At 53.5% G+C, this 23,527-nt stretch overlaps 1 protein-coding gene across 1 annotated transcript in view; it reads right to left on the reverse strand.

Annotated features, from left to right (window-relative positions):
• brms1la (BRMS1 like transcriptional repressor a) overlaps positions 1 to 23,527 on the reverse strand; it is a 61,219-nt gene that overhangs the window by 32,973 nt on the left and 4,719 nt on the right. The window contains exon 2 of the mRNA XM_078233781.1: positions 13,379 to 13,469. Coding sequence (XP_078089907.1) covers positions 13,379 to 13,469 — 91 coding nt within the window. The remainder of the gene's footprint in view (positions 1 to 13,378; positions 13,470 to 23,527) is intronic.

Genomic DNA, 23,527 nt, shown 5'->3' on the forward strand with positions numbered 1-23,527 from the left:
TATCTGCTTCCTTTAATTAAAGATTTGTTTGCTGGGTTATCAGGTGGACAGAAATTCAGTAAAATTGATCTTTCACAAGCATATTTACAGGTGAGTGTAACTGCTGAATCTTAACAACTGCTTACCATTGTTACCAATGAAGGTTTTCTTCGTTGTAAAAGATTGCCTTTTGCAATAACATCCTCACCAACCCTATTCAAAGTATTGATGGATTAGATTTTAAGTGGTCTCTCTGATGTACAATGTTACCTGGGGATGATATGCTAATTACAGGGTCTAGTGAACAAGAGCACTTGAATAACTTAGAAGAAACATTGGAATGTCTTCAAGTGCATGGTCTGCAAATCAAGAAAGAAACCATTTGCACACATCAATCCAATAATTGAATCAGATTATTGATAGTAAAGGCCTACAAAAAGCACCTAAAAAATGGATGCTGTTTTAGAAGTACCATGTCTGATGAATGTGATGCAATTGAGATCCTTTCTAGGGTTAGTAAATCAGTTCCAAACTTACCTACAATATTGAAGCATTGAGTATAATTTTTGGTGTATGAAGGTTTCATCATTATTTATATGGTTGTCCTTTCACATTATTGATTGACCATTGACCCTTAACTGCTATTTTGGACCAATGTTGTTATGTTAGCCAATTGTACAGTTGTTATCTGCTAGCCAATTGTAAAGATGGTCACTGATCCTACCTGTACACTCCTACAATATCAAGTATTGTCAATCAGAGTGCCATGCCAATGCATTATCACATTAACCTTTACCTATTCAGCAGATGGCTCCAACTAGTTTTGCTAATATTCTTTATTTTTCGCGAGTAGATCATTTGTCTGTGACAGCTTCTCAGTTCAGAGACATACCAGAAATGATCCTGTGACGGGGAAGGTGAGGAATATAGTATTGAAAGGAGCGATAACTGGAACGCGTCGTATGCATCCTGATTTGAAACCATACATGTCAGTGTAAAGGAATCTTGAGTTGACCGTCTAAGGTGGATGTCTATCGTGGGGAATCCAAGTGATCATTCTTCCTAGTCTTGTGTGGAAGAGTTCTTGAACAACAATAGGAAGAACATCATGGTATCGTCCAGATAAAGAATTTTGCACTAGTTATTTTTGGTGGTTGGGTCTGGACGCTCAAATTGAAGAAAAAGTGGGACAGTGTTAATCCTGTGCATAAATAAGAAATTAACCTTCATTGCCTCCTTTACACACTTGGGTGTGGCTTAAAATGCCATGGCAACAATTGCATGTAGATTTTGCTGGTCCGTTTGAGGGTTACACATTCTTAGTCATAACTGATGCACACTCAAAGTGGCCAGAAGATATCGTGATCTACTATAAGTAAACAATTGAAGAACTTGACGACATTTTTGGTAAACTGGAACAGATTATTAGCTTCACAAGAGTTTGAGGAATATCTCAAAGTAATTGTTATTCAGCATTTAAAGTCAGCACTTGATCATCCATCAACCTATGGATTAACTGAAAGATTAGTATAGTCCTTGAAACATTCTTTAAAAGCTTCATGAGAGAAAGATTCATTACTATGTCATGTGAATAGCTTTTTCGCATCTTTTAGAAACACTACTCATGCGAATACCCAAATTTCACCTGCATTATTACTCTTAAAGAGAAAGTTGAGAACTGTGTTTGATTTGTTATTACCTCCAGAAATTCCAGAGATAGTAGAGCGTCAACAACAATCCGAAGTTGCTGACGAGAGGGTAGGGCAAAACAAAGCTCATTTCAACAGGGAGATTGCGTGTTATCATGTAATTATGCCATGAGTGAGAAAGAGGTACCAATCATAGTTTTAGCAAAAACACGTCCAATTTCTTATGGGGTTCAAACCAAAGATTGACTAGTTTGTTGACGCAAGTTGACCAACTGTTGTCAGCTTGATATGATTTCTCAGAATCATCTCCAGAAGTACCAACTTCTTTACATGCTGTGAATACTACTATGGAAGACTTTGTTGAGTCTGAGTTGTCTAATGATCGTGTCTTGGCCATGTGAGAAAGATGCAGAATTCGTTCCAGGAGAATAAGTGTCTACTGAAGTTCCATATCATTCTTCTAGAGTTAAGGACAGCCAAATTCCAGAATGTTTACAATCAAAGAGGAATAGACATCCTCCTGATCAACTTTCTTACTCACTGTGTCTAGAGTATTATTACTCCTATGTATAGAATTATAGTAATTTGCTGTCATGGCCATGGAAGTAAAGGGGGAGGAATGTTAAATAGGGTAATGCACTTAAAGAAATCATGCATGCACATATATTTAAGAGCTGATCACATGATTTGATGATGGTTTCATTGGGATGTTTCACAGGCTCTTGTTTAGTTTCAGATTTTACTCTGTATAGGCAATAGCTCCTCAATATATCTTGTTATTCTGAGTCTGTGTACGCAAACCACGTCTTTTTCTTTAAAACCCGCAACCTGTAACATAGTTAGGACATTACGCCAACAACTGTTTCTGGGCTTTCCTGAGCCCCAACCTCTTCAGCAACACCGAACAATTCCGGCTCCAAATCTTCCCTGAACCCCAACTTTTCAGTAGCACAGAACTAACAATTCCCAGGGCTTCAGCTCCCTCAGCAGTACAGAGCTAATAACAGCACTTCAGCTGCATGGAGACAACTGTCATCTTGGTCTGCTCCCCACTGGCTGGCATTAATTCTGTCCGTTAAACTGATCTTTGGCCTTTTTAAAAGCTCCCAACAGGGTTCTGCTCCTCTTAGGTTGGGTCTGATGTGTACAAAGCGAGTACATTCTGTGACTTAAATGTTGCAATATTCAATCAATGAGAGATAACCCCCTCCCACAGGCGTCAACCAACAGAGAAAAAAAATGATTGTTGTCAGTTATCAACTAATGATGATTCTCCTTGGTGATAAAATGGCAGCAGGTAGAGTGAGAGCATAAGCGTACTCGCCTTGTTGCTGAAGAGATTGGGGCTCAGGAAAACCTAGAAACAGTTGTTGGCGTAACGTCCCAACTATGTTATAGGTTGCGGGTTTTAAAGAAAAGGACGTGGTTTGCACACACAGATTCAAAATAACAAGATATATTGAGGAGCTATTTTCTGTAGAATTCATGATTATATGCGGCAAGAAATAGTTGGAATACAGCACATCTTCTTCAATAGATGTAGTAATTAAAATATATGATCAACAGATCTGCAGCAATTTAAGGTGTTCTTGATGATCATTCAATCTGACTTGCTAGTGCTTGGAGGAGTAGACTTATCACATAGGTCTGATATTCTTTATGTGCTGCATATCATTATGTAAAACCTAATAGTTCAGATAGTCCTAACTAGAAAAAGAAGATAAACTCTGGTGGTTATTTACACAATTTTTGCTGGAAAAACTTCAGCAGTGTTGCCATATACATTTGACTTCTACTTCTAATCCATCTGGGAGAAGGTAAGTGAGATGTGACTGTGAATTGATCTTGACTGTGAAGATCAGTCAAATTGAAATTATATCTGCCTTGAGAGTGATATGAATGAAGAAAATGTCAACAGCAAGACACAAAATAAGGCTCGAGAGACTTGTATCATCAGGTAGTGGTGTGGGTCTGTAAGGAATTTTATGTTAGGAGTTTGAAAATCATGAAAACCTTGACACAGACTATTAAGAAGTGCATGAAGCAAGTAAGTCAGTCAAGGCCAACTCTGGAAGCAAAGAACAATTTCTGACATTCCAAACATGGCAGTTCCCTGATGGCTCAGAATTTGCAGATTTAAAAGCCATTACAACATGGGCTAAATATTGATAAGAAAACTCCTTCTAAGCACCAAAAGAAGTGAAAATCGGCAAGATCCAGAAAAGCTTTGACACAAAAATACCATTTTGGGATAACATTTTTGCAGGATTACTTTGAACGTGGCCAGGACTATTTAAATTCATTCAGTGTCTTAATACAATAAAATGTTCTAAAAGGTGCATCATAGGTTTGTCATACAACAACATTAAGACACCGAGTCACAAAGAGATTTTAGGGCAGATGGCAAATGCTAGTCAGTGAGCTAGATTTAAATGCGTGTCTTGAAGGAAGAAAAAGTAGAGAATCAGAGAGATTTAGGGAGGGATTTTTTAAATATTACTTCATGGGATGTGTGTGTCATTGCTAGGCCAGCATTTATTGCCCATTCTTAATTGCCCCGAGAACGTGGTGGTGTGTTGCCTTCTTGAATTGCTAATTGCTACAGTCCCTGTGGTGCAGGTATACCCACAGAGCTGTTAGCAAGGGAGTTCCAGGATTTTGACCCAGAAACAGTGAAAGAACAGCGATATGGTTCCAAGTTAGCATGGTGTGTGACTTGGAGAGAAACTTGCAGATAGTGGTGCTCCCATGCATCTGCTGCCTTTGTCCTTCCAGGTGGTAGAGGTCGCAGGTTTAGAAGGTGTTGTCAGAGGGGTGGGGGCATAGAGGGATTTGAAAACAAAGGAGAAAATTTTAAAATCATGGTGCTGCTTGACCGGAAGCCAATGTAGATGAGTAAGCACAGGAGTGATGGGTTAATGGGATTTGGCACAAATAACAACACAAGCAACCGAGTTTTGGATGACCTTAATTTTACAGATGGTAGAATGTGGAGGTCAGCCATTGGAATAGTCAGGCCTGTAAGTGAATAGTAATTTCAGCAGCAGATTATCTGAGACAGGTGCAAAGCTGGGCAATGTTACAAAGGTGGAAATAGGGTGTCTTAGCAATAGAATGGATATGAGGTCCAAAGCTCATCTTGGAATCAAATAAAACACCAAGATTGCAAACAATCTGGTTCACTCTCATTCAGTTGCCAGGGAGAGGGCTGGAGTCAGTAGCAAGAGAAAGAACTGGAGCAGGTGTTATCACATTACTTCTGTCACAGAATCTGTAAGGGATAGATCGCTCTTCAATTTTCCCAATTACATACAGTAATTTCTTTCCTGAAAGTGTATTCAGCTGCGGAATGCTGGTATGATTACATAATATGCAGAAGCTATGTAAAAAAAGGACACACAGATCACACCTGCTGGAAGAAAAAGCAAGCTTCGAGTAAAACTAAGAAGGCAGAACAAACCAAAACTGCATGTAAACATGCTGTGCAAAAGGGTTAAGAGAAATGAAGCAACTCTCAGTCGGAGGACAAATGATGACTGAGTATGCTGGTGCTATGAATAGATACTGGGTCACTCCACTGTTGGATGGACAGCCAGTAAGGATGGAAGGCAAGACTGGGGCAGCGGTCTTGCTGGTGGCAGAGACTGTATGCAAGGAAAAGCTCAAGACATATTCCTTTAAAAGCTTTAATAGTATTGAAGACATTCACACGTGAAGTGGTTCCACTGAAGGGAAAGTCGAAAAGAACTCAAACAGGGAGTTAGGAGGAAAAAAGGGTCATGAAATGTCCTTGGCAGGCAGGATTAAGGTGAGTCCCAAGGCATTTTATACATATATTAGGAACAAGAGGGTAACTGGAGAAAGAGTTGGTCCACTCAAGGACAAAGGAGGGAAATTATGCATTGAACCAAAGGAAGTGGGTGAGATCCTTAATGAGTACTTTGCATTGGTATTCAGAAAGGAAAGGGACATGTTGACTGATGGTGTCTCGGAGGGGTGTGTAAACCCTCTAGAGTAAGTTGTCATTACGAGGGAGGAAGTGTTAGGTGTATTAAAAAGCATCAAGGTAGACAAATCCACAGGGACAGATGGCATCTATCCCAGATTACTGAGGGAGACAAGAGAGGAAATTGCTGGGTCTCCAAAAGAAATCCTTGTTTCCTTGTTGGCCACAGGTGAGGTCCCAGAGGACTGGAGGATAGCCAATGTTATTTAAGAAGGGTAGCAAGGATACCTTGGGTAATTATAGGCCAGTGAGCTTGATGTCAGTTATAGTGAAGTTGTTGGAGAAGATTCTTAGGGATAGACTCAATAGAAATTTGGAACTGAATGGTATTATTAGCGACAAACAGCATGGTTTTGTAGAGGGAGGTCATGTCTCACTAATTTGATGGAGATTTTTGAGGAGGTGGCAAGAATGATTGATGAGGGAAGGGCTGTGGATGTTGCCTACATGGACTTAAGTAAAGCATTTGACAAGGTCCCTCATGGCAGGCTAGTGCAAAAGGCTACATTACCCAGGTTCAAGGGTGAACTAGCTAGATAGATTCAGAACTGGCTCGGCCATAGAAGACAGATGGTAGCGGTGGAAGGGTGTTTTTCTGTAAATAGTGGTGTTCCGCAGAGATCAGCACTGGGGCCTCTATTGTTTGTAATATATGTATAAATTACTTGGAAGAAAATGTAGCTGGTCTGATTAGCAAGTTTGCGGATGATTCTAAGATTGCTGGAGTTGCAGATAGTGATGAAGATTGTCAGAGAATACAGCAGGATATAGATAAACTGGAAAATTGGGCGGAGAAATGGCAGATTGAATTTAATCCAGACAAATGTGAGGTGATGCATTTTGGAAGATCCAATTCAGATGGGAGCTATAAAAGAAATGGAAAAACCATCAGGAACATAGACACACAAGAGAGATCTGGGAGTATAGGTCCACAGGTCCTTAAAAGTGGCAGCACAGGTGGAACAGAAAGCATATGGCATGCTCGCCTTCATCGGCTGGGGTATCGAATATAAAAGTTGGCAAATTATGTTACAGTTATATAAACCGTTGATTAGGCCACTTTTGGAATACTGTGTCCAATTCTGGTCACCACACCACTAAAAGGACGTGGAGACTTTGGAGGGAGTACAGAAAATGTTTACCAGGATGTTGCCTGCTATGGAGGGTATTAGCTATGAGGAGAGATTGAATAAAGTGGGATTGTTCTCCCTGGAAAGGTGGAGGCTGAGGGCTGACCTGATAGAAGTTTATAAAATTATGAGGGACATAGATAAGGTGAACAGTTGGAAGCTTTTTCCCAGGGCAGAAATGACAGTTACAAGAGGATACAAGTTCAAGGTAAGGGGGGGGGGGGGGGGGGGTGGGGGGTAGAGATGCGCGGGGCAAGGTTTTTTCTTTACACAGAGGGTGTTGGGGGCCTGGAATGCATTGCCAAGTGAGGTGGTTGAGGCAGATACGTTCGCGGCATTTAAGACTTATCTGGATAGACAAATGAACAGGCAGGGAATGGAGGAACAAAGTGATCAGCGCAGGCTTGGTGGGCCCAAGGGCCTGTCCCTGTGCTGTACTGTTCAAATAACAAACAGCAGATTTGTCTACACATATAGTAAAGAGTAATTATCCAGCATTGATGGGTCTAAAGTCTTAAGAAACACACATTTGTGTTTGATGGAAAATTTGGGAGTAAGAAAGACATCACAGTTAACTTGAAGATTAAAGAAGGAAGCCTAGCAAAATGCTTGAAGGCAACATTGATGTCCTACGCTATCAGGCAGAAAGTGAAAACAGGAGCCTCGGAACCTGTCAGCATTAGTGAATGGGCCACAGCAATTGTACAGTCATCAAGAAGGATGGATCTGTAAGGATTTGCAGGGATTTCAAAGTCACCCTAAATCCAATATATGTGAGGAACAGTACCCCATTGCTCCACATCAATGACCTGTTGTAGGATTGGCAGGAGGCCAACATTTTAGCAAAATTGACCTAAGTCAGGCTTACTTACAGATGAAAGTAGACAAGAAGTCACAAGAACTTCTGACAATTTTGACATATAAAGGCGTGTTCAGGCACGGAAAATTGCTGTTCGGTACCACATCTGCTCCTGTATCATTTCAACAGCAATGAATCAGATCCTGTGTGAACTGAGCAGAGTACAGTGCTACTGGATGACACACTAGTCACTGGAAAAGACAAAGAGGAACATCTTTAGAATTTGGATGCCATTCTTCAAAGATTAGAAGACTATGAACAGAATCCGCAAAGACAAGTTTGAGTTCTTCCAGTTTTCCGTTGAGTATCTGAGACACATGATTGATGCCACAGGCCTTCACCAATGTCCCTCGAAGTTCAAGGCTATCACAGAGGCACCTACGCCTCAGAATATTAACAGTTGCAATCCTTCCAAGGATTGTTAAACTACTATGGAAGGTTTGTTCCAAATTTGGCAACCATTTTAAAATCATTGCATAATCACTCATGCCAGAACAAGAAGTGGAATGGGTTGGATCAAAGCAATAATGCTTTTGTACAAGCCAAAAAAAGCAGTGCCCACATCTAAACTTGTTGCGCATTTTGATCCTACCCTACCCCTATAGTTAGCGTGTGACCCATCCCCTTATGGTGTTGGAGCTGTGGTATCCCATACATCATGCCGTCAGGTGAAGAAAGGCATATTAATTTGCGTCTTGAACATTGAGCAAAGCTGAAAGTAACCGCACAAATTGAAAGGGAATTATTAGGGATTATCTTAAATTCCATCAATTCCTGTACAGAAGAAAGCTCACGCTGTTGATGGACCATCATCCATTCACAATTTTTGGACAACATACAAAAATTCCATCACTGGCAGCAAGTGGAATGCAAAGGTGGACATTACTATTGTCTGTACATACTTATACAATCAAGTATTGACAATCAAGTCTACATTGTAATGTGGATGGACTGCAAAGATTACCACTACCAAGTAGTTTGTCAATAGTAGTTTGTCAAACTACTTAAGCAGAAGTATCTTCTACTTTGAACAGGTAGACAGTACACCAGTCACTTCTGGACAAGTGAAGTACACTCGGGGCGGTCTAATGCTCTCAAAAGTGACAGACAAGGTATTCCGAGAGAAGGCCTCAAGAGCTAACAACTGATTTGAAACCGTGCTCCTCCAGGACATTGGAGCTGTCTGTATGATCAGGATGCTTTTTTTGAAGGCTGAGAGAGATCATTCCGCCACCATTGAGAAGACGAGTGTCACAGAAGCTACGCAAGGACCATTGAGGAATTGTACGCATGAAGAAAATAGTGAGGAATTATTTCTGGTGGCCTGCACTGGATGTGGAAATTGAAGAGAAAGTTGAAATGTGTTCATGTGTGAAAGTAAGGAACTTGCCACTCAGCACCACTACATCCTTGGGAATGGCCAAAAAATGCCTGGCAACAGGCACGTAAACTTTGCGGGACCTTTGGAAGGACATATGTTCTTAGTAATAGTCGATGCTCAAAGTGGCCCAGTAGTTCCTATAATGAAATCCACATCATTGGAAAAGACTATCAAGAGGCTAGGAGAAGTGGGTTTAGATTCCTTGAACAATTGGTAAACAAAAACAGACTTCAATTTGTCACCAAGAATTCTAAAGTGTATTTCAAGAGAATGGTATTCAACACATTAGGGTTGCACCGTACCATCCTGCTATGAACAGACGAGCAGAAAGTATTGTCCAAACCATGAAACATACATTGAGAGCAACCAAGGAACAAGGTTCCCTGATCAAATGTCTTAACTAATTCCTACTAATGTATAGTAATACTGCTCATTTTACCACCAAAACCTCTCCTGCATTATTAATGGCAAAGAGGCAACTACATTCAGCATTGGTCTTGTTGAAATCCCAGAAATCGAAAGAAATTGTTCAACACAAACAACAAGGACAGACAGAATGGTGGGAAAACAAAGTAAAACATCAAGTCTTCCACCAAGGACAAGGAGTTTTGGCTAGGAATTACTCCACAGGAGAGAAATGAATTCTTGCCATGATCCTTGCACAGACTGGACTTGTTTCGTAAACGGTCCCAACTGGAGATGATGTCATCTGGAGGAGGCATGCAGACGAGCTGCCAGCGGGAAGAACCGATCCACCAGGAACGGAACCTGGGTTCAACTGCACAAAGTCCTGACCTGAACCTTCCTGCAACCCTGACACCGACAGACACTGTTGAGGAAAGCAACACCTCACCTTCTGACCAAACACAGAGTCAACCTCTAGTTACAACGTCGATGCCAGTCAAATCAATTACTCGTGACATTTGTACAAAGGCAAAAACGCCAGAGGTTACAATGTAAAGAAGAAGATGCCAGAGGTTTGCTGTCAATCGTTTTGAGAGCGACACCCTTCAAGCCATCTGACATATTGATTATTGTCCACGTTATACTTGTTTGAGTTTGTTGAGGACATTCAATTTAATGGGGGGAGGAAATGTTTTGTATTAACATTGATTCTTGGTAGCTGTGTATTCATATATACATGAATTCACTGGAAATTACATTACCTGTTGCCAGCACAGAAAACTGCCAAATGAAGATGCAACCCGTAGCGAACACCATTCTGTAAATAAAGCTCCATTATTTTTAACCCTTTATGCTTTCTGCCATCAATTCTTCAATATACATCACTTCTCCTGACCCTTCCACTCACTTGTTGCATCCCTTAATTGAATCCTTGCTGAGAGTCAGGGCTCAGGGGAGAGCTGATGAACGGGAGGGGATTAGTGAGTGGGTCACAGGAAAGAAAGGTGTGGGCCACATGTGAACACAGCTGGTACAGATATTATTCACACAAAACTGCACTGCAAAGTTTTAAGAAAAAGTCCCGGTTGCTTCTCGTGTGTGGAGAAACATAGAAGATAGGGGCAGGAGGAGGCCATTTTTGGCCCTTCAACCCTGCTCCGCCATTCATTACAATCATGGCTGATCATCCAACTCAATAGCCTAATCCTGTTTTCTCCCCATAACCTTTGATCCCATTCGCCCGAGTGTTATATCCAGCCGCCTCTTGAATACATTTTACGTTTTGGCATCAACTACTTCCTGTGGCAATGAATTCCACAAGCTCACCACTCTTTAGGTGAAGAAATGTCTCCTCACCTCCGTTCTAAATGGTCCACCCAGAATTTTCAGACTGTGATCCCTGGTTCTGGACTCCTCCACCGGGAATATTCTCCTTGCATTTACCGGAAAACAATCCTAATCTAATCAATCTCTCTTCATAAATCAGTCCCGCCATCCCCAGAAACAGCCTGGTAAACCTTTGCTGCACCCCCTCGAGAGCAAGAACATCCTTCCTCAGAAAAGGAGGCCAAAACTGCATACAATACTCTAGGTGTGGCCTCACCAAGACCCTGTATAGTTGCAACAATACATCCCTGCTCCTGCACTCGAAATCTCTCGCAATGAAGGCCAACACGTTTAACCCTGATAAATGTGAGGTGATTCATTTTGGTAGGACTAATTTAAATGTGGATTACAGGGTCAAAGATAGGGTTCTGAAGACTGTGGAGGAACAGAGAGATCTTGGGATCCATCGGACTGGAGGCAGGTTGCTAGCAGAGTGCCACAGGGATCAGTGCTTGGTCCTCTGCTCTTTGTGATTTTTATTAATGACTTAGAGGAGGGGGCTGAAGGGTGGATCAGTAAATTTGCCGATGACACCAAGATTGGTGGAGTAGTGGATGAGGTGGATGAGGTGGAGGGCTGTTGTAGGCTGCAAAGAGACATAGATAGGATGCAAAGCTGGGCTGAAAAATGGCAAATGGAGTTTAACCCTGATAAATGTGAGGTGATTCATTTTGGTAGGACTAATTTAAATGTGGATTACAGGGTCAAAGGTAGGGTTCTGAAGACTGTGGAGGAACAGAGAGATCTTGGGGTCCATATCCACAGATCTCTGAAGGTTGCCACTCAAGTGGATAGAGCTGTGAAGAAGGCCTATAGTGTGTTAGCTTTTATTAACAGGGGATTGGAGTTTAAGAGCCGTGGGGTTATGCTGCAACTGTACAGGACCTTGGTGAGACCACGTTTGGAATATTGTGTGCAGTTCTGGTCACCTCACTATAAGAAGGATGTGGAAGCACTGGAAAGAGTGCAGAGGAGATTTACCAGGATGCTGCCTGGTTTGGAGGGTAGGTCTTATGAGGAAAGGTTGAGGGAGCTAGGGCTGTTCTCTCTGGAGTGGAGGAGGCTGAGGGGAGACTTAATAGAGGTTTATAAAATGATGAAGGGGATAGATAGAGTGAACGTTCAAAGACTATTTCCTCGGGTGGATGGAGCTATTACAAGGGGACATAACTATAGGGTTCGTGGTGGGAGATATAGGAAGGATATCAGAGGTAGGTTCTTTACGCAGAGAGTGGTTGGGGTGTGGAATGGACTGCCTGCAGTGATAGTGGAGTCAGACACTTTAGGAACATTTAAGCGGTTATTGGATAGGCACATGGAGCACACCAGGATGATAGGGAGTGGGATAGCTTGATCTTGGTTTCAGATAAAGCTCAGCACAACATCGTGGTCCGAAGGGCCTGTTCTGTGCTGTACTGTACTGTTCTATGTTCTATGCCATTTGCCTTCTTTACCGCCTGCTGCACCTGCAAGCTTACCTTCAGTGACTGGTGCACAAGGACATCCAGCTCTTTCTACACACTCCCCTCTCCCAATTTACAATTCAGGTAGTAATCTGCATTTTTATTTTTGCTTCCAAAGTGAATAACCTCACATTTATCCAAATTATACTGCATCTGCCATTGATTTGCCCACTCACCCAATCTGTCCAAAAACATTTTTTTGCACTTGGGTCATGTGATGCTATGTAGAACCCGGCATGAAACAATGCTAGAAAGGAGGTTCCAACACTTACTGTGCATACCGGCCCCAATATGTCCATGATGTTCAAGTGGAACAATGTTGAGTAATAGTTTAAAATGGGGACTTACATACCTGCAACTTTAAATGGTTTGGCATGGTAAGTGGGGTACACTTGGCCCCAGAAATTCTAGTATATAGAAAGATCCACAAAATTACATCCAGACTCTATGTATTAGTTATAAAGCATAAAACATAGAAACAAGCAATTATAAAGATCTGCATACAATATTTGCACATGAGATTGGAAATTTTCTGGTAATTGGAATCACAGTTCCACTTTTAAATGAGGCAATGAAACAGATTTTAACCAAACATGTGGCAAGTTACTGACCTTTTTTTCTGTATCAAATTTTGATATGAAACATTTGCAAAACATTTAAACCAACAACTCACATTAAATAATGGCAAAGGAGGTTTCCTGATGCCTGAGACCTCCATGTGCCTATCCAATAACCGCTTAAATGTTCCTAAAGTGTCTGACTCCACTATCACTGCAGGCAGTCCATTCCACACCCCATTTTAGACAACAACTTAAATGTATATATCATGTCACAGGAGGCACTGTTTTTGAACACACTCATTTGCAGTGAGGTACCATTCCATGTTCTTAGACAGTATACTGCAAAGTAATGGCCAAATAGTTGGCTGATTTTCTTTGTTCCTTTCTTTACTTTAGACACATGGTCCATTCCAACAGAAGGCCGAAACAACCTAAATGTTCAAAATAATTGTTATCCACTAGCGACAGCACAGAATGAAACTAAGTAACAAACTAAAGTTAGCATGCTGTTATTTTCAAAACAAAGCATCAACAGATTTTTAAAAAACTATCAGACTCACTGTTCTTTTAGATCTGTAAACTGTTTCTCCAGATTGGACATTTCATCTAAACACTCGGTTCTTCTCCTTTCACAGTCTTCATCATCCATTTCTGTAAGACATTATTGTTACTTTCTTAGAGACAGATGGAAGGGAAACTGGCTCGTCGACAGGTTAAATACAAACTTTCTACTTCTGGACCTGGATTCAAATCAAGTTTATGGTCATGGGATGTATTGTGTGTGTGTTAGTTGTCAGGGTGAAGTACTTCAGCACTTAGTGGGGATATGCCAAAAATTGATGACAGAAAGGCTATGGCAGGTGAGAACCTAGAAACCATCATTATCACGAAAGAGGTAGTGTTGGGCAAGTTAATAGGGCTAAAGGTAGACAAGTCTCCTGGTCCTGATGGAATGCATCCCCAGGGTACTGAAAGAGATGGCGGGAGAAATAGCAAATGCACTAGTGGTAATTTACCAAAATTCGCTGGACTCTGGGGTGGTTCCCGCAGATTGGAAAACAGCAAATGTGATGCCACTGTTTAAAAAAGGAGGTAGACAAAAGGCGGGTAACCATAGGCCGGTTAGCTTAACTTCTGTAGTAGGGAAAATGCTTCAATCTATCATCAAGGAAGAAATAGCGAGACATCTGGATTTAAATTGTCCTATTGGGAAGACACAGCATGGATTCATGAAGGGAAGGTCATGTTTGACTAATTTGTTGGAATTATTTGAGAACATTACATGTGCAGTGGACAATGGGGAACCTGTGGATGTGGCGTATCTGGATTTCCAGAAGGCATTTGACAAGGTGCTGCACCAAAGACTCTGCTGCATAAGATAAAGGTGCACGGTGTTACGGGTAATGTATTAGCATGGATAGAGGATTGGTTAACTACCAGAAAGCAAAGAGTGGGGGTAAATGGGTGTTTTTCTGGTTGGCAATCAGTGACTAGTGGTGTGCCCCAGGGATCAGTGTTGGGACCGCAATTGTTTACGCTTTACATTGGTGATTTGGAGTTGGGGACCAAGTGTAATGTGTCAAAATTCGCAGATGGCACTAAGATGGGTGGCAGAGCAAAGTGTGCAGAGGACGCTGAAAGTCTGCAAAGGAATATAGTCTAAGTGAGTGGGCAAGGGTCTGGCAGATGGAGTACAATGTTGGCAAATGTGAGGTCATCCATTTTGGTTGGAATAACAGCAAAATGGACTACTATTTAAATGGTAAAAGGTTGCAGCATGCCGCTATGCAGAGGGACCTGGGTGTCCTTGTGCAGGAATCCCAAGGAGTTGGTTTTAGGTGCAGCAGGTAATTAAGAAGGCAAATGGAATTTTGTCCTTCATTGCTAGAGGGATGGAGTTTAAAAACAGTGAGGTTATGTTGCCGCTGTATAAGGTGCTGGTGAGGCCACACCTGGAGTAGTGTGTACAGTTTTGGTCTCCTTACTTGAGAAAGGATATACTGGTACTGGAGGGGGTGCAGAGAAGATTCACTAGGTTGATTCCGGAGTTGAAAGGGTTGGCTGATGAGGAGACACTGAGTAGACTGGGGCTATACTCATTGGAATTCAGAAGAATGAGGGGAGATCTTATAGAAACAATAAAATTATGAAGAGAATAGATAAGATGGGGAGTTGTTTCCACTGGCGGATGAAACTAGAACTGGGGGGCATAGCCTCAAAATAAGGGGAAGCAGACTTAGGACTGAGTTGAGGAGGAACTTCTTCACACAAAGGGTTGTGAATCTGTGGAATTCCCTGCCCAGTGAAGAAGTTGAGGCTACCTCATTGAATGCTTTTAAGGCAAGGATAGATACATTTTTGAACAGTAAAGGAATTAAGGGTTATGGTGAGCGGGCGGGTAAGTGGAGCTGAGTCCACGAAAAGATCAGCCATGATCTTATTGAATAGCGGAGCAGGCTCAAGGGGCCAGATTGCCTACTCCTGCTCCTAGTTCTTATGTTCATAACTGGTGCAATATTGTCAACTGCACTCAGAAGAAAAATATGTTACAGTAGTTTAGTAGGAGGTGCTATTCTAAAATTTACTCAATAATCACAAATGTTGCTGTGGACAGGATGAGGGAGGGAGGGAGGGAGGGAGGGAAGGAAGAAATCATAGAAACCCAACAGTGCAGAAGGTGGACGTTCAGCCCATCGAGTCTGCACCAAAAACAATCCCACCCAAGCCCTATCCCTGTATCCCTACCTATTTTCCCCAGTAAGCTCTCTAACCTATGCATCCCGGGACACTAAGGGGCAATTTAGCATGGTCAATGCATCTAACCTGCACATCCTTGGAATATGGGAGGAAACCAGAGCAAACCCACGCAGACACAGGTAGAACATGCAAACTCCACACACAATAACCCAAGCCGGAAATCAAACGAGGTCCCTGGAGCTGTGAGACAGCAGCACTAACCAGTGTGCCACCGTGCCGCCCAAAAGCAGGGGGTGGAGGCGGCGGGGTGTGGGGGGAGCGCGGGTGGGAGTGAGGGAGGGGCGGAGCGCCCGGGGGGAGGCGCGGGGCACCCGGGAGGAGCGCTGGGGACCTGGGGGGAGGGGGGGGGGGTGAGCGGGGCGCCCAGGGGGAGGGGGGGGTGCGCGGTGGGAGGGGGGGGGCGTGGGGCGCCCGGGGGGAGGCGCGGGGAGACCGGGGGGAGGGGCGCAGGGCACCCGGGGGGGGGGGGGGCCGCGGGGTGCCCAGGGGGAGGGACGCGGAGCGCCCGGGGGGAGCGTGGAGCGGCCGGGGGGAGGGGTGGTGCGGAGCGCCCGGGGGGAGTGTGGAGCGGCCGGGGGGAGGGGTGGTGCGGAGTGCCCGGGGGGAGCGTGGAGCGGCCGGGGGGAGGGGTGGTGCGGAGCGCCCGGGGTGCGCGGAGCACCCGGGGGGAGGGGGGGTGCAGAGCGCACAGGGGGAAGGGGGGGGCGCGGAGTGCCCGGGGGGAGGGGGGGGCGCGGAGCGCCCGGGGGGAGGGGGGCGCCGAGCGAGGGAGACGTGGAGTGGGGGGGGTAAGCGGGGAGGGGGTTTTAAAGTTTATTTATTAGTGTCACAAGTAGGTTTGCATTCACACTGCAATGAAGTTAAAATGAACACTGGAGCCTGTTCGGTAACACTGAGGGAGAATTTAGCGTGGCCAATACACTTAACCAGCACGTCTTTTGAAGAGTGGGTGGAAACCAGAGGTCCTGGAGGAAACCCACGCGGTCACGGGGACAATGTGCAGACTCCACACAGACAGTGACCAATCCGGGAATCGAATCCGGGTCCCTGGTGCTGTCAGGCAGCAGTGCTGACCACTGAGAGAGGGGGGGGGGGAGGTTGGCCTCTTTTTAGGTCAAACCAAGTAAACAAACTCAGATTAAGTCAGGACAAAGTAAAAGGGGCAGCTCCCCAAAAAGGAGGGGGAACAGCCCGAACAGAAATCAAAGTACAAAGGAAACTTAAAAACATCAAATAGAAATGTGGTTATTAGGGTCAATAACGCACCCCAACCGCTGCGGTGCCCAGCGGGCGCGGAAGGCGTCAACCGCGCCCGTGGACACCGCATGCTCCCTCTCCAGGGACACCCGGCCGCGAATGTAGCCGCGGTAGAAGGGCAGACAGTCAGGATGGACGGCCCCCTCGATCGCCCGCTGCCTGGACCGGTAAATGGCGCGTTTCGCCAGGCCCAGGAGCAGGTTCACGAGGAGGTCGCCATCCCGACCCGACCCTCTCCGCAGATCAGGAGCGTGGGACTGAAGTGCAAACAAAGAATCAATAAAAGTTTTTTTTAGGGGGTGGTGACAGGGAGGTTGGAGTGGGGGGGGACGGGACAGGGAGGTTGGGGGGGGGGGGGGAGAGGAGAGGGCCGGGATGTTGGGGAGGGGGGGGGGGGGGGGGGCGGGGGAGGGGAGGTTGGACGGGGGGGGGGGGGGGGGAGAAACGGGGGAGGTTGGACGGGAGGGGGGGGTTGGATGGGGGGGTGGGGGGGGATGTGGGGGGGGGGGGGAGGTTTTGGGACGGGGAGGTTGGGCGGAGGGGGGGGGGGGGAGGTTGGGCGAGGGGGGTGACGGGGGACGGGGAGGCGGGGGGGGGAGGCGGCTCGGGGAGGCGGCACGGGGAGGGGGGACGGGGAGGCGGGACGGGGAGGCGGGACGGGGAGGCGGGACGGGGAGGCGGGACGGGGAGGCGGGACGGGGAGGCGGGACGGGGAGGCGGGACGGGGAGGCGGGACGGGGAGGCGGGACGGGGAGGCGGGACGGGGAGGCGGGACGGGGAGGCGGGACGGGGAGGCTGGACGGGGGGACGGGGAGGTTGGACGGGGGGACGGGGAGGTTGGACGGGGGGACGGGGAGGTTGGACGGGGGGACGGGGAGGTTGGACGGGGGGACGGGGAGGTTGGACGGGGGGACGGGGAGGTTGGACGGGGGGACGGGGAGGTTGGACGGGGGGACGGGGAGGTTGGACGGGGGGACGGGGAGGTTGGACGGGGGGACGGGGAGGTTGGACGGGGGGACGGGGAGGTTGGACGGGGGGACGGGGAGGTTGGACGGGGGGACGGGGAGGTTGGACGGGGAGGTTGGACGGGGGGACGGGGAGGTTGGACGGGGAGGTTGGACGGGGGGACGGGGAGGTTGGACGGGGGGACGGGGAGGTTGGACGGGGGGACGGGGAGGTTGGACGGGGGGACGGGGAGGTTGGACGGGGGGACGGGGAGGTTGGACGGGGGGACGGGGAGGTTGGACGGGGGGACGGGGAGGTTGGACGGGGGGACGGGGAGGTTGGACGGGGGGACGGGGAGGTTGGACGGGGGGACGGGGAGGTTGGACGGGGGGACGGGGAGGTTGGACGGGGGGACGGGGAGGTTGGACGGGGGGACGGGGAGGTTGGACGGGGGGACGGGGAGGTTGGACGGGGAGGTTGGACGGGGGGGTTGGACGGGGAGGTTGGACGGGGGGACGGGGAGGTTGGACGGGGGGACGGGGAGGTTGGACGGGGGGGTTGGACGGGGGGACGGGGAGGTTGGACGGGGGGTCGGACGGGGGGACGGGGGGGTCGGACGGGGAGGTCGGGCGGGGGGACGGGGAGGTCGGGCGGGGGACGGGGAGGTCGGGCGGGGGGACGGGGAGGTCGGGCGGGGGGACGGGGAGGTCGGGCGGGGGGACGGGGAGGTCGGGCGGGGGACGGGGAGGTCGGGCGGGGGGACGGGGAGGTCGGGCGGGGGGACGGGGAGGTCGGGCGGGGGGACGGGGAGGTCGGGCGGGGGACGGGGAGGTCGGACGGGGGGACGGGGAGGTCGGACGGGGGGACGGGGAGGTCGGACGGGGGGACGGGGAGGTCGGACGGGGGGACGGGGAGGTCGGACGGGGGGACGGGGAGGTCGGACGGGGGACGGGGAGGTCGGACGGGGGGACGGGGAGGTCGGACGGGGGGACGGGGAGGTCGGACGGGGGGACGGGGAGGTCGGACGGGGGGACGGGGAGGTCGGACGGGGGGACGGGGAGGTCGGACGGGGGGACGGGGAGGTCGGACGGGGGGACGGGGAGGTCGGACGGGGGGACGGGGAGGTCGGACGGGGGACGGGGAGGTCGGACGGGGGGACGGGGAGGTCGGACGGGGGGACGGGGAGGTCGGACGGGGGGACGGGGAGGTCGGACGGGGGGACGGGGAGGTCGGACGGGGGGACGGGGAGGTCGGACGGGGGGACGGGGAGGTCGGACGGGGGACGGGGAGGTCGGACGGGGGGACGGGGAGGTCGGACGGGGGGACGGGGAGGTCGGACGGGGGGACGGGGAGGTCGGACGGGGGGACGGGGAGGTCGGACGGGGGGACGGGGAGGTCGGACGGGGGGACGGGGAGGTCGGACGGGGGGACGGGGAGGTCGGACGGGGGGACGGGGAGGTCGGACGGGGGGACGGGGAGGTCGGACGGGGGGACGGGGAGGTCGGACGGGGGGACGGGGAGGTCGGACGGGGGGACGGGGAGGTCGGACGGGGGGACGGGGAGGTCGGACGGGGGGACGGGGAGGTCGGACGGGGGGACGGGGAGGTCGGACGGGGGGACGGGGAGGTCGGACGGGGGGACGGGGAGGTCGGACGGGGGGACGGGGAGGTCGGACGGGGGGACGGGGAGGTCGGACGGGGGGACGGGGAGGTCGGACGGGGGGACGGGGAGGTCGGACGGGGGGACGGGGAGGTCGGACGGGGGGACGGGGAGGTCGGACGGGGGGACGGGGAGGTCGGACGGGGGGACGGGGAGGTCGGACGGGGGGACGGGGAGGTCGGACGGGGGGACGGGGAGGTCGGACGGGGGGACGGGGAGGTCGGACGGGGGGACGGGGAGGTCGGACGGGGGGACGGGGAGGTCGGACGGGGGGACGGGGAGGTCGGACGGGGGGACGGGGAGGTCGGACGGGGGGACGGGGAGGTCGGACGGGGGGACGGGGAGGTCGGACGGGGGGACGGGGAGGTCGGACGGGGGGACGGGGAGGTCGGACGGGGGGACGGGGAGGTCGGACGGGGGACGGGGAGGTCGGACGGGGGGACGGGGAGGTCGGACGGGGGGACGGGGAGGTCGGACGGGGGGACGGGGAGGTCGGACGGGGGGACGGGGAGGTCGGACGGGGGGACGGGGAGGTCGGACGGGGGGACGGGGAGGTCGGACGGGGGGACGGGGAGGTCGGACGGGGGGACGGGGAGGTCGGACGGGGGGACGGGGAGGTCGGACGGGGGACGGGGAGGTCGGACGGGGGGACGGGGAGGTCGGACGGGGGGACGGGGAGGTCGGACGGGGGGACGGGGAGGTCGGACGGGGGGACGGGGAGGTCGGACGGGGGGACGGGGAGGTCGGACGGGGGGACGGGGAGGTCGGACGGGGGGACGGGGAGGTCGGACGGGGGGACGGGGAGGTCGGACGGGGGGACGGGGAGGTCGGACGGGGGGACGGGGAGGTCGGACGGGGGGACGGGGAGGTCGGACGGGGGGACGGGGAGGTCGGACGGGGGGACGGGGAGGTCGGACGGGGGGACGGGGAGGTCGGACGGGGGGACGGGGAGGTCGGACGGGGGGACGGGGAGGTCGGACGGGGGGACGGGGAGGTCGGACGGGGGGACGGGGAGGTCGGACGGGGGGACGGGGAGGTCGGACGGGGGGACGGGGAGGTCGGACGGGGGGACGGGGAGGTCGGACGGGGGGACGGGGAGGTCGGACGGGGGGACGGGGAGGTCGGACGGGGGGACGGGGAGGTCGGACGGGGGGACGGGGAGGTCGGACGGGGGGACGGGGAGGTCGGACGGGGGGACGGGGAGGTCGGACGGGGGGACGGGGAGGTCGGACGGGGGGACGGGGAGGTCGGACGGGGGGACGGGGAGGTCGGACGGGGGGACGGGGAGGTCGGACGGGGGGACGGGGAGGTCGGACGGGGGGACGGGGAGGTCGGACGGGGGGACGGGGAGGTCGGACGGGGGGACGGGGAGGTCGGACGGGGGGACGGGGAGGTCGGACGGGGGGACGGGGAGGTCGGACGGGGGGACGGGGAGGTCGGACGGGGGGACGGGGAGGTCGGACGGGGGGACGGGGAGGTCGGACGGGGGGACGGGGAGGTCGGACGGGGGGACGGGGAGGTCGGAAGGGGGGACGGGGAGGTCGGACGGGGAGGTCGGACGGGGAGGTGGGACGGGGAGGTGGGACGGGGAGGTGGGACGGGGAGGTGGGACGGGGAGGTCGGACGGGGAGGTCGGACGGGGAGGTCGGACGGGGAGGTCGGACGGGGAGGTCGGACGGGGAGGTCGGACGGGGAGGTCGGACGGGGAGGTGGGACGGGGAGGTCGGACGGGGAGGTCGGACGGGGAGGTGGGACGGGGAGGTCGGACGGGGAGGTCGGACGGGGAGGTCGGACGGGGAGGTCGGACGGGGAGGTCGGACGGGGAGGTCGGACGGGGGGACGGGGAGGTCGGACGGGGAGGTCGGACGGGGTGACGGGGAGACGGGGAGGTCGGACGGGGGGACGGGGAGGTCGGACGGGGGGACGGGGAGGTCGGACGGGGAGGTCGGACGGGGAGGTCGGACGGGGGGACGGGGAGGTCGGACGGGGAGGTCGGACGGGGTGACGGGGAGACGGGGAGGTCGGACGGGGGGACGGGGAGGTCGGACGGGGGACGGGGAGGTCGGACGGGGGGACGGGGTGGTCGGACGGGGTGGTCGGACGGGGAGGTCGGACGGGGAGGTCGGACGGGGAGGTCGGACGGGGAGGTCGGACGGGGAGGTCGGACGGGGAGGTCGGACGGGGAGGTCGGACGGGGAGGTCGGACGGGGAGGTCGGACGGGGAGGTCGGACGGGGAGGTCGGACGGGGAGGTCGGACGGGGAGGTCGGACGGGGAGGTCGGACGGGGAGGTGGGACGGGGAGGTCGGACGGGGAGGTCGGACGGGGGGGTCGGACGGGGAGGTCGGACGGGGTGACGGGGAGACGGGGAGACGGGGAGGTCGGACGGGGGGACGGGGAGGTCGGACGGGGGGACGGGGAGGTCGGACGGGGGGACGGGGAGGTCGGACGGGGGGACGGGGAGGTCGGACGGGGGGACGGGGTGGTCGGACGGGGAGGTCGGACGGGGAGGTCGGACGGGGAGGTGGGACGGGGAGGTGGGACGGGGAGGTGGGACGGGGAGGTGGGACGGGGAGGTGGGACGGGGAGGTGGGACGGGGAGGTGGGACGGGGAGGTGGGACGGGGAGGTGGGACGGGGAGGTGGGACGGGGAGGTGGGACGGGGAGGTGGGACGGGGAGGTGGGACGGGGAGGTGGGACGGGGAGGTGGGACGGGGAGGTGGGACGGGGAGGTGGGACGGGGAGGTGGGACGGGGAGGTGGGACGGGGAGGTGGGACGGGGAGGTGGGACGGGGAGGTGGGACGGGGAGGTGGGACGGGGAGGTGGGACGGGGAGGTGGGACGGGGAGGTGGGACGGGGAGGTGGGACGGGGAGGTGGGACGGGGAGGTGGGACGGGGAGGTGGGACGGGGAGGTGGGACGGGGAGGTGGGACGGGGAGGTGGGACGGGGAGGTGGGACGGGGAGGTGGGACGGGGAGGTGGGACGGGGAGGTGGGACGGGGAGGTGGGACGGGGAGGTGGGACGGGGAGGTGGGACGGGGAGGTGGGACGGGGAGGTGGGACGGGGAGGTCGGACGGGGAGGTCGGACGGGGAGGTCGGACGGGGAGGTCGGACGGGGAGGTCGGACGGGGTGACGGGGAGGTCGGACGGGGGGACGGGGAGGTTGGACGGGGGGACGGGGAGGTTGGACGGGGGGACGGGGAGGTTGGACGGGGAGGTCGGACGGGGGGACGGGGAGGTTGGACGGGGCGGTTGGACGGGGAGGTTGGACGGGGTGGCGGGGAGGTTGGACGGGGGACGGGGAGGTCGGACGGGGGGACGGGGAGGTCGGACGGGGGGACGGGGAGGTCGGACGGGGGGACGGGGAGGTCGGACGGGGGGACGGGGAGGTCGGACGGGGGGACGGGGAGGTCGGACGGGGGGACGGGGAGGTCGGACGGGGGGACGGGGAGGTCGGACGGGGGGACGGGGAGGTCGGACGGGGGGACGGGGAGGTCGGACGGGGGGACGGGGAGGTCGGACGGGGGGACGGGGAGGTCGGACGGGGGGACGGGGAGGTCGGACGGGGGGACGGGGAGGTCGGACGGGGGGACGGGGAGGTCGGACGGGGGGACGGGGAGGTCGGACGGGGGGACGGGGAGGTCGGACGGGGGGACGGGGAGGTCGGACGGGGGGACGGGGAGGTCGGACGGGGGGACGGGGAGGTCGGACGGGGGGACGGGGAGGTCGGACGGGGGGACGGGGAGGTCGGACGGGGGGACGGGGAGGTCGGACGGGGGGACGGGGAGGTCGGACGGGGGGACGGGGAGGTCGGACGGGGGGACGGGGAGGTCGGACGGGGGGACGGGGAGGTCGGACGGGGGGACGGGGAGGTCGGACGGGGGGACGGGGAGGTCGGACGGGGGGACGGGGAGGTCGGACGGGGGGACGGGGAGGTCGGACGGGGGGACGGGGAGGTCGGACGGGGGGACGGGGAGGTCGGACGGGGGGACGGGGAGGTCGGACGGGGAGACGGGGAGGTCGGACGGGGGGACGGGGAGGTCGGACGGGGGGACGGGGAGGTCGGACGGGGGGACGGGGAGGTCGGACG

Source organism: Mustelus asterias, chromosome 18 (genome assembly GCF_964213995.1).
Source record: "Mustelus asterias chromosome 18, sMusAst1.hap1.1, whole genome shotgun sequence".
In the NCBI taxonomy this organism is placed as follows: domain Eukaryota; kingdom Metazoa; phylum Chordata; class Chondrichthyes; order Carcharhiniformes; family Triakidae; genus Mustelus; species Mustelus asterias.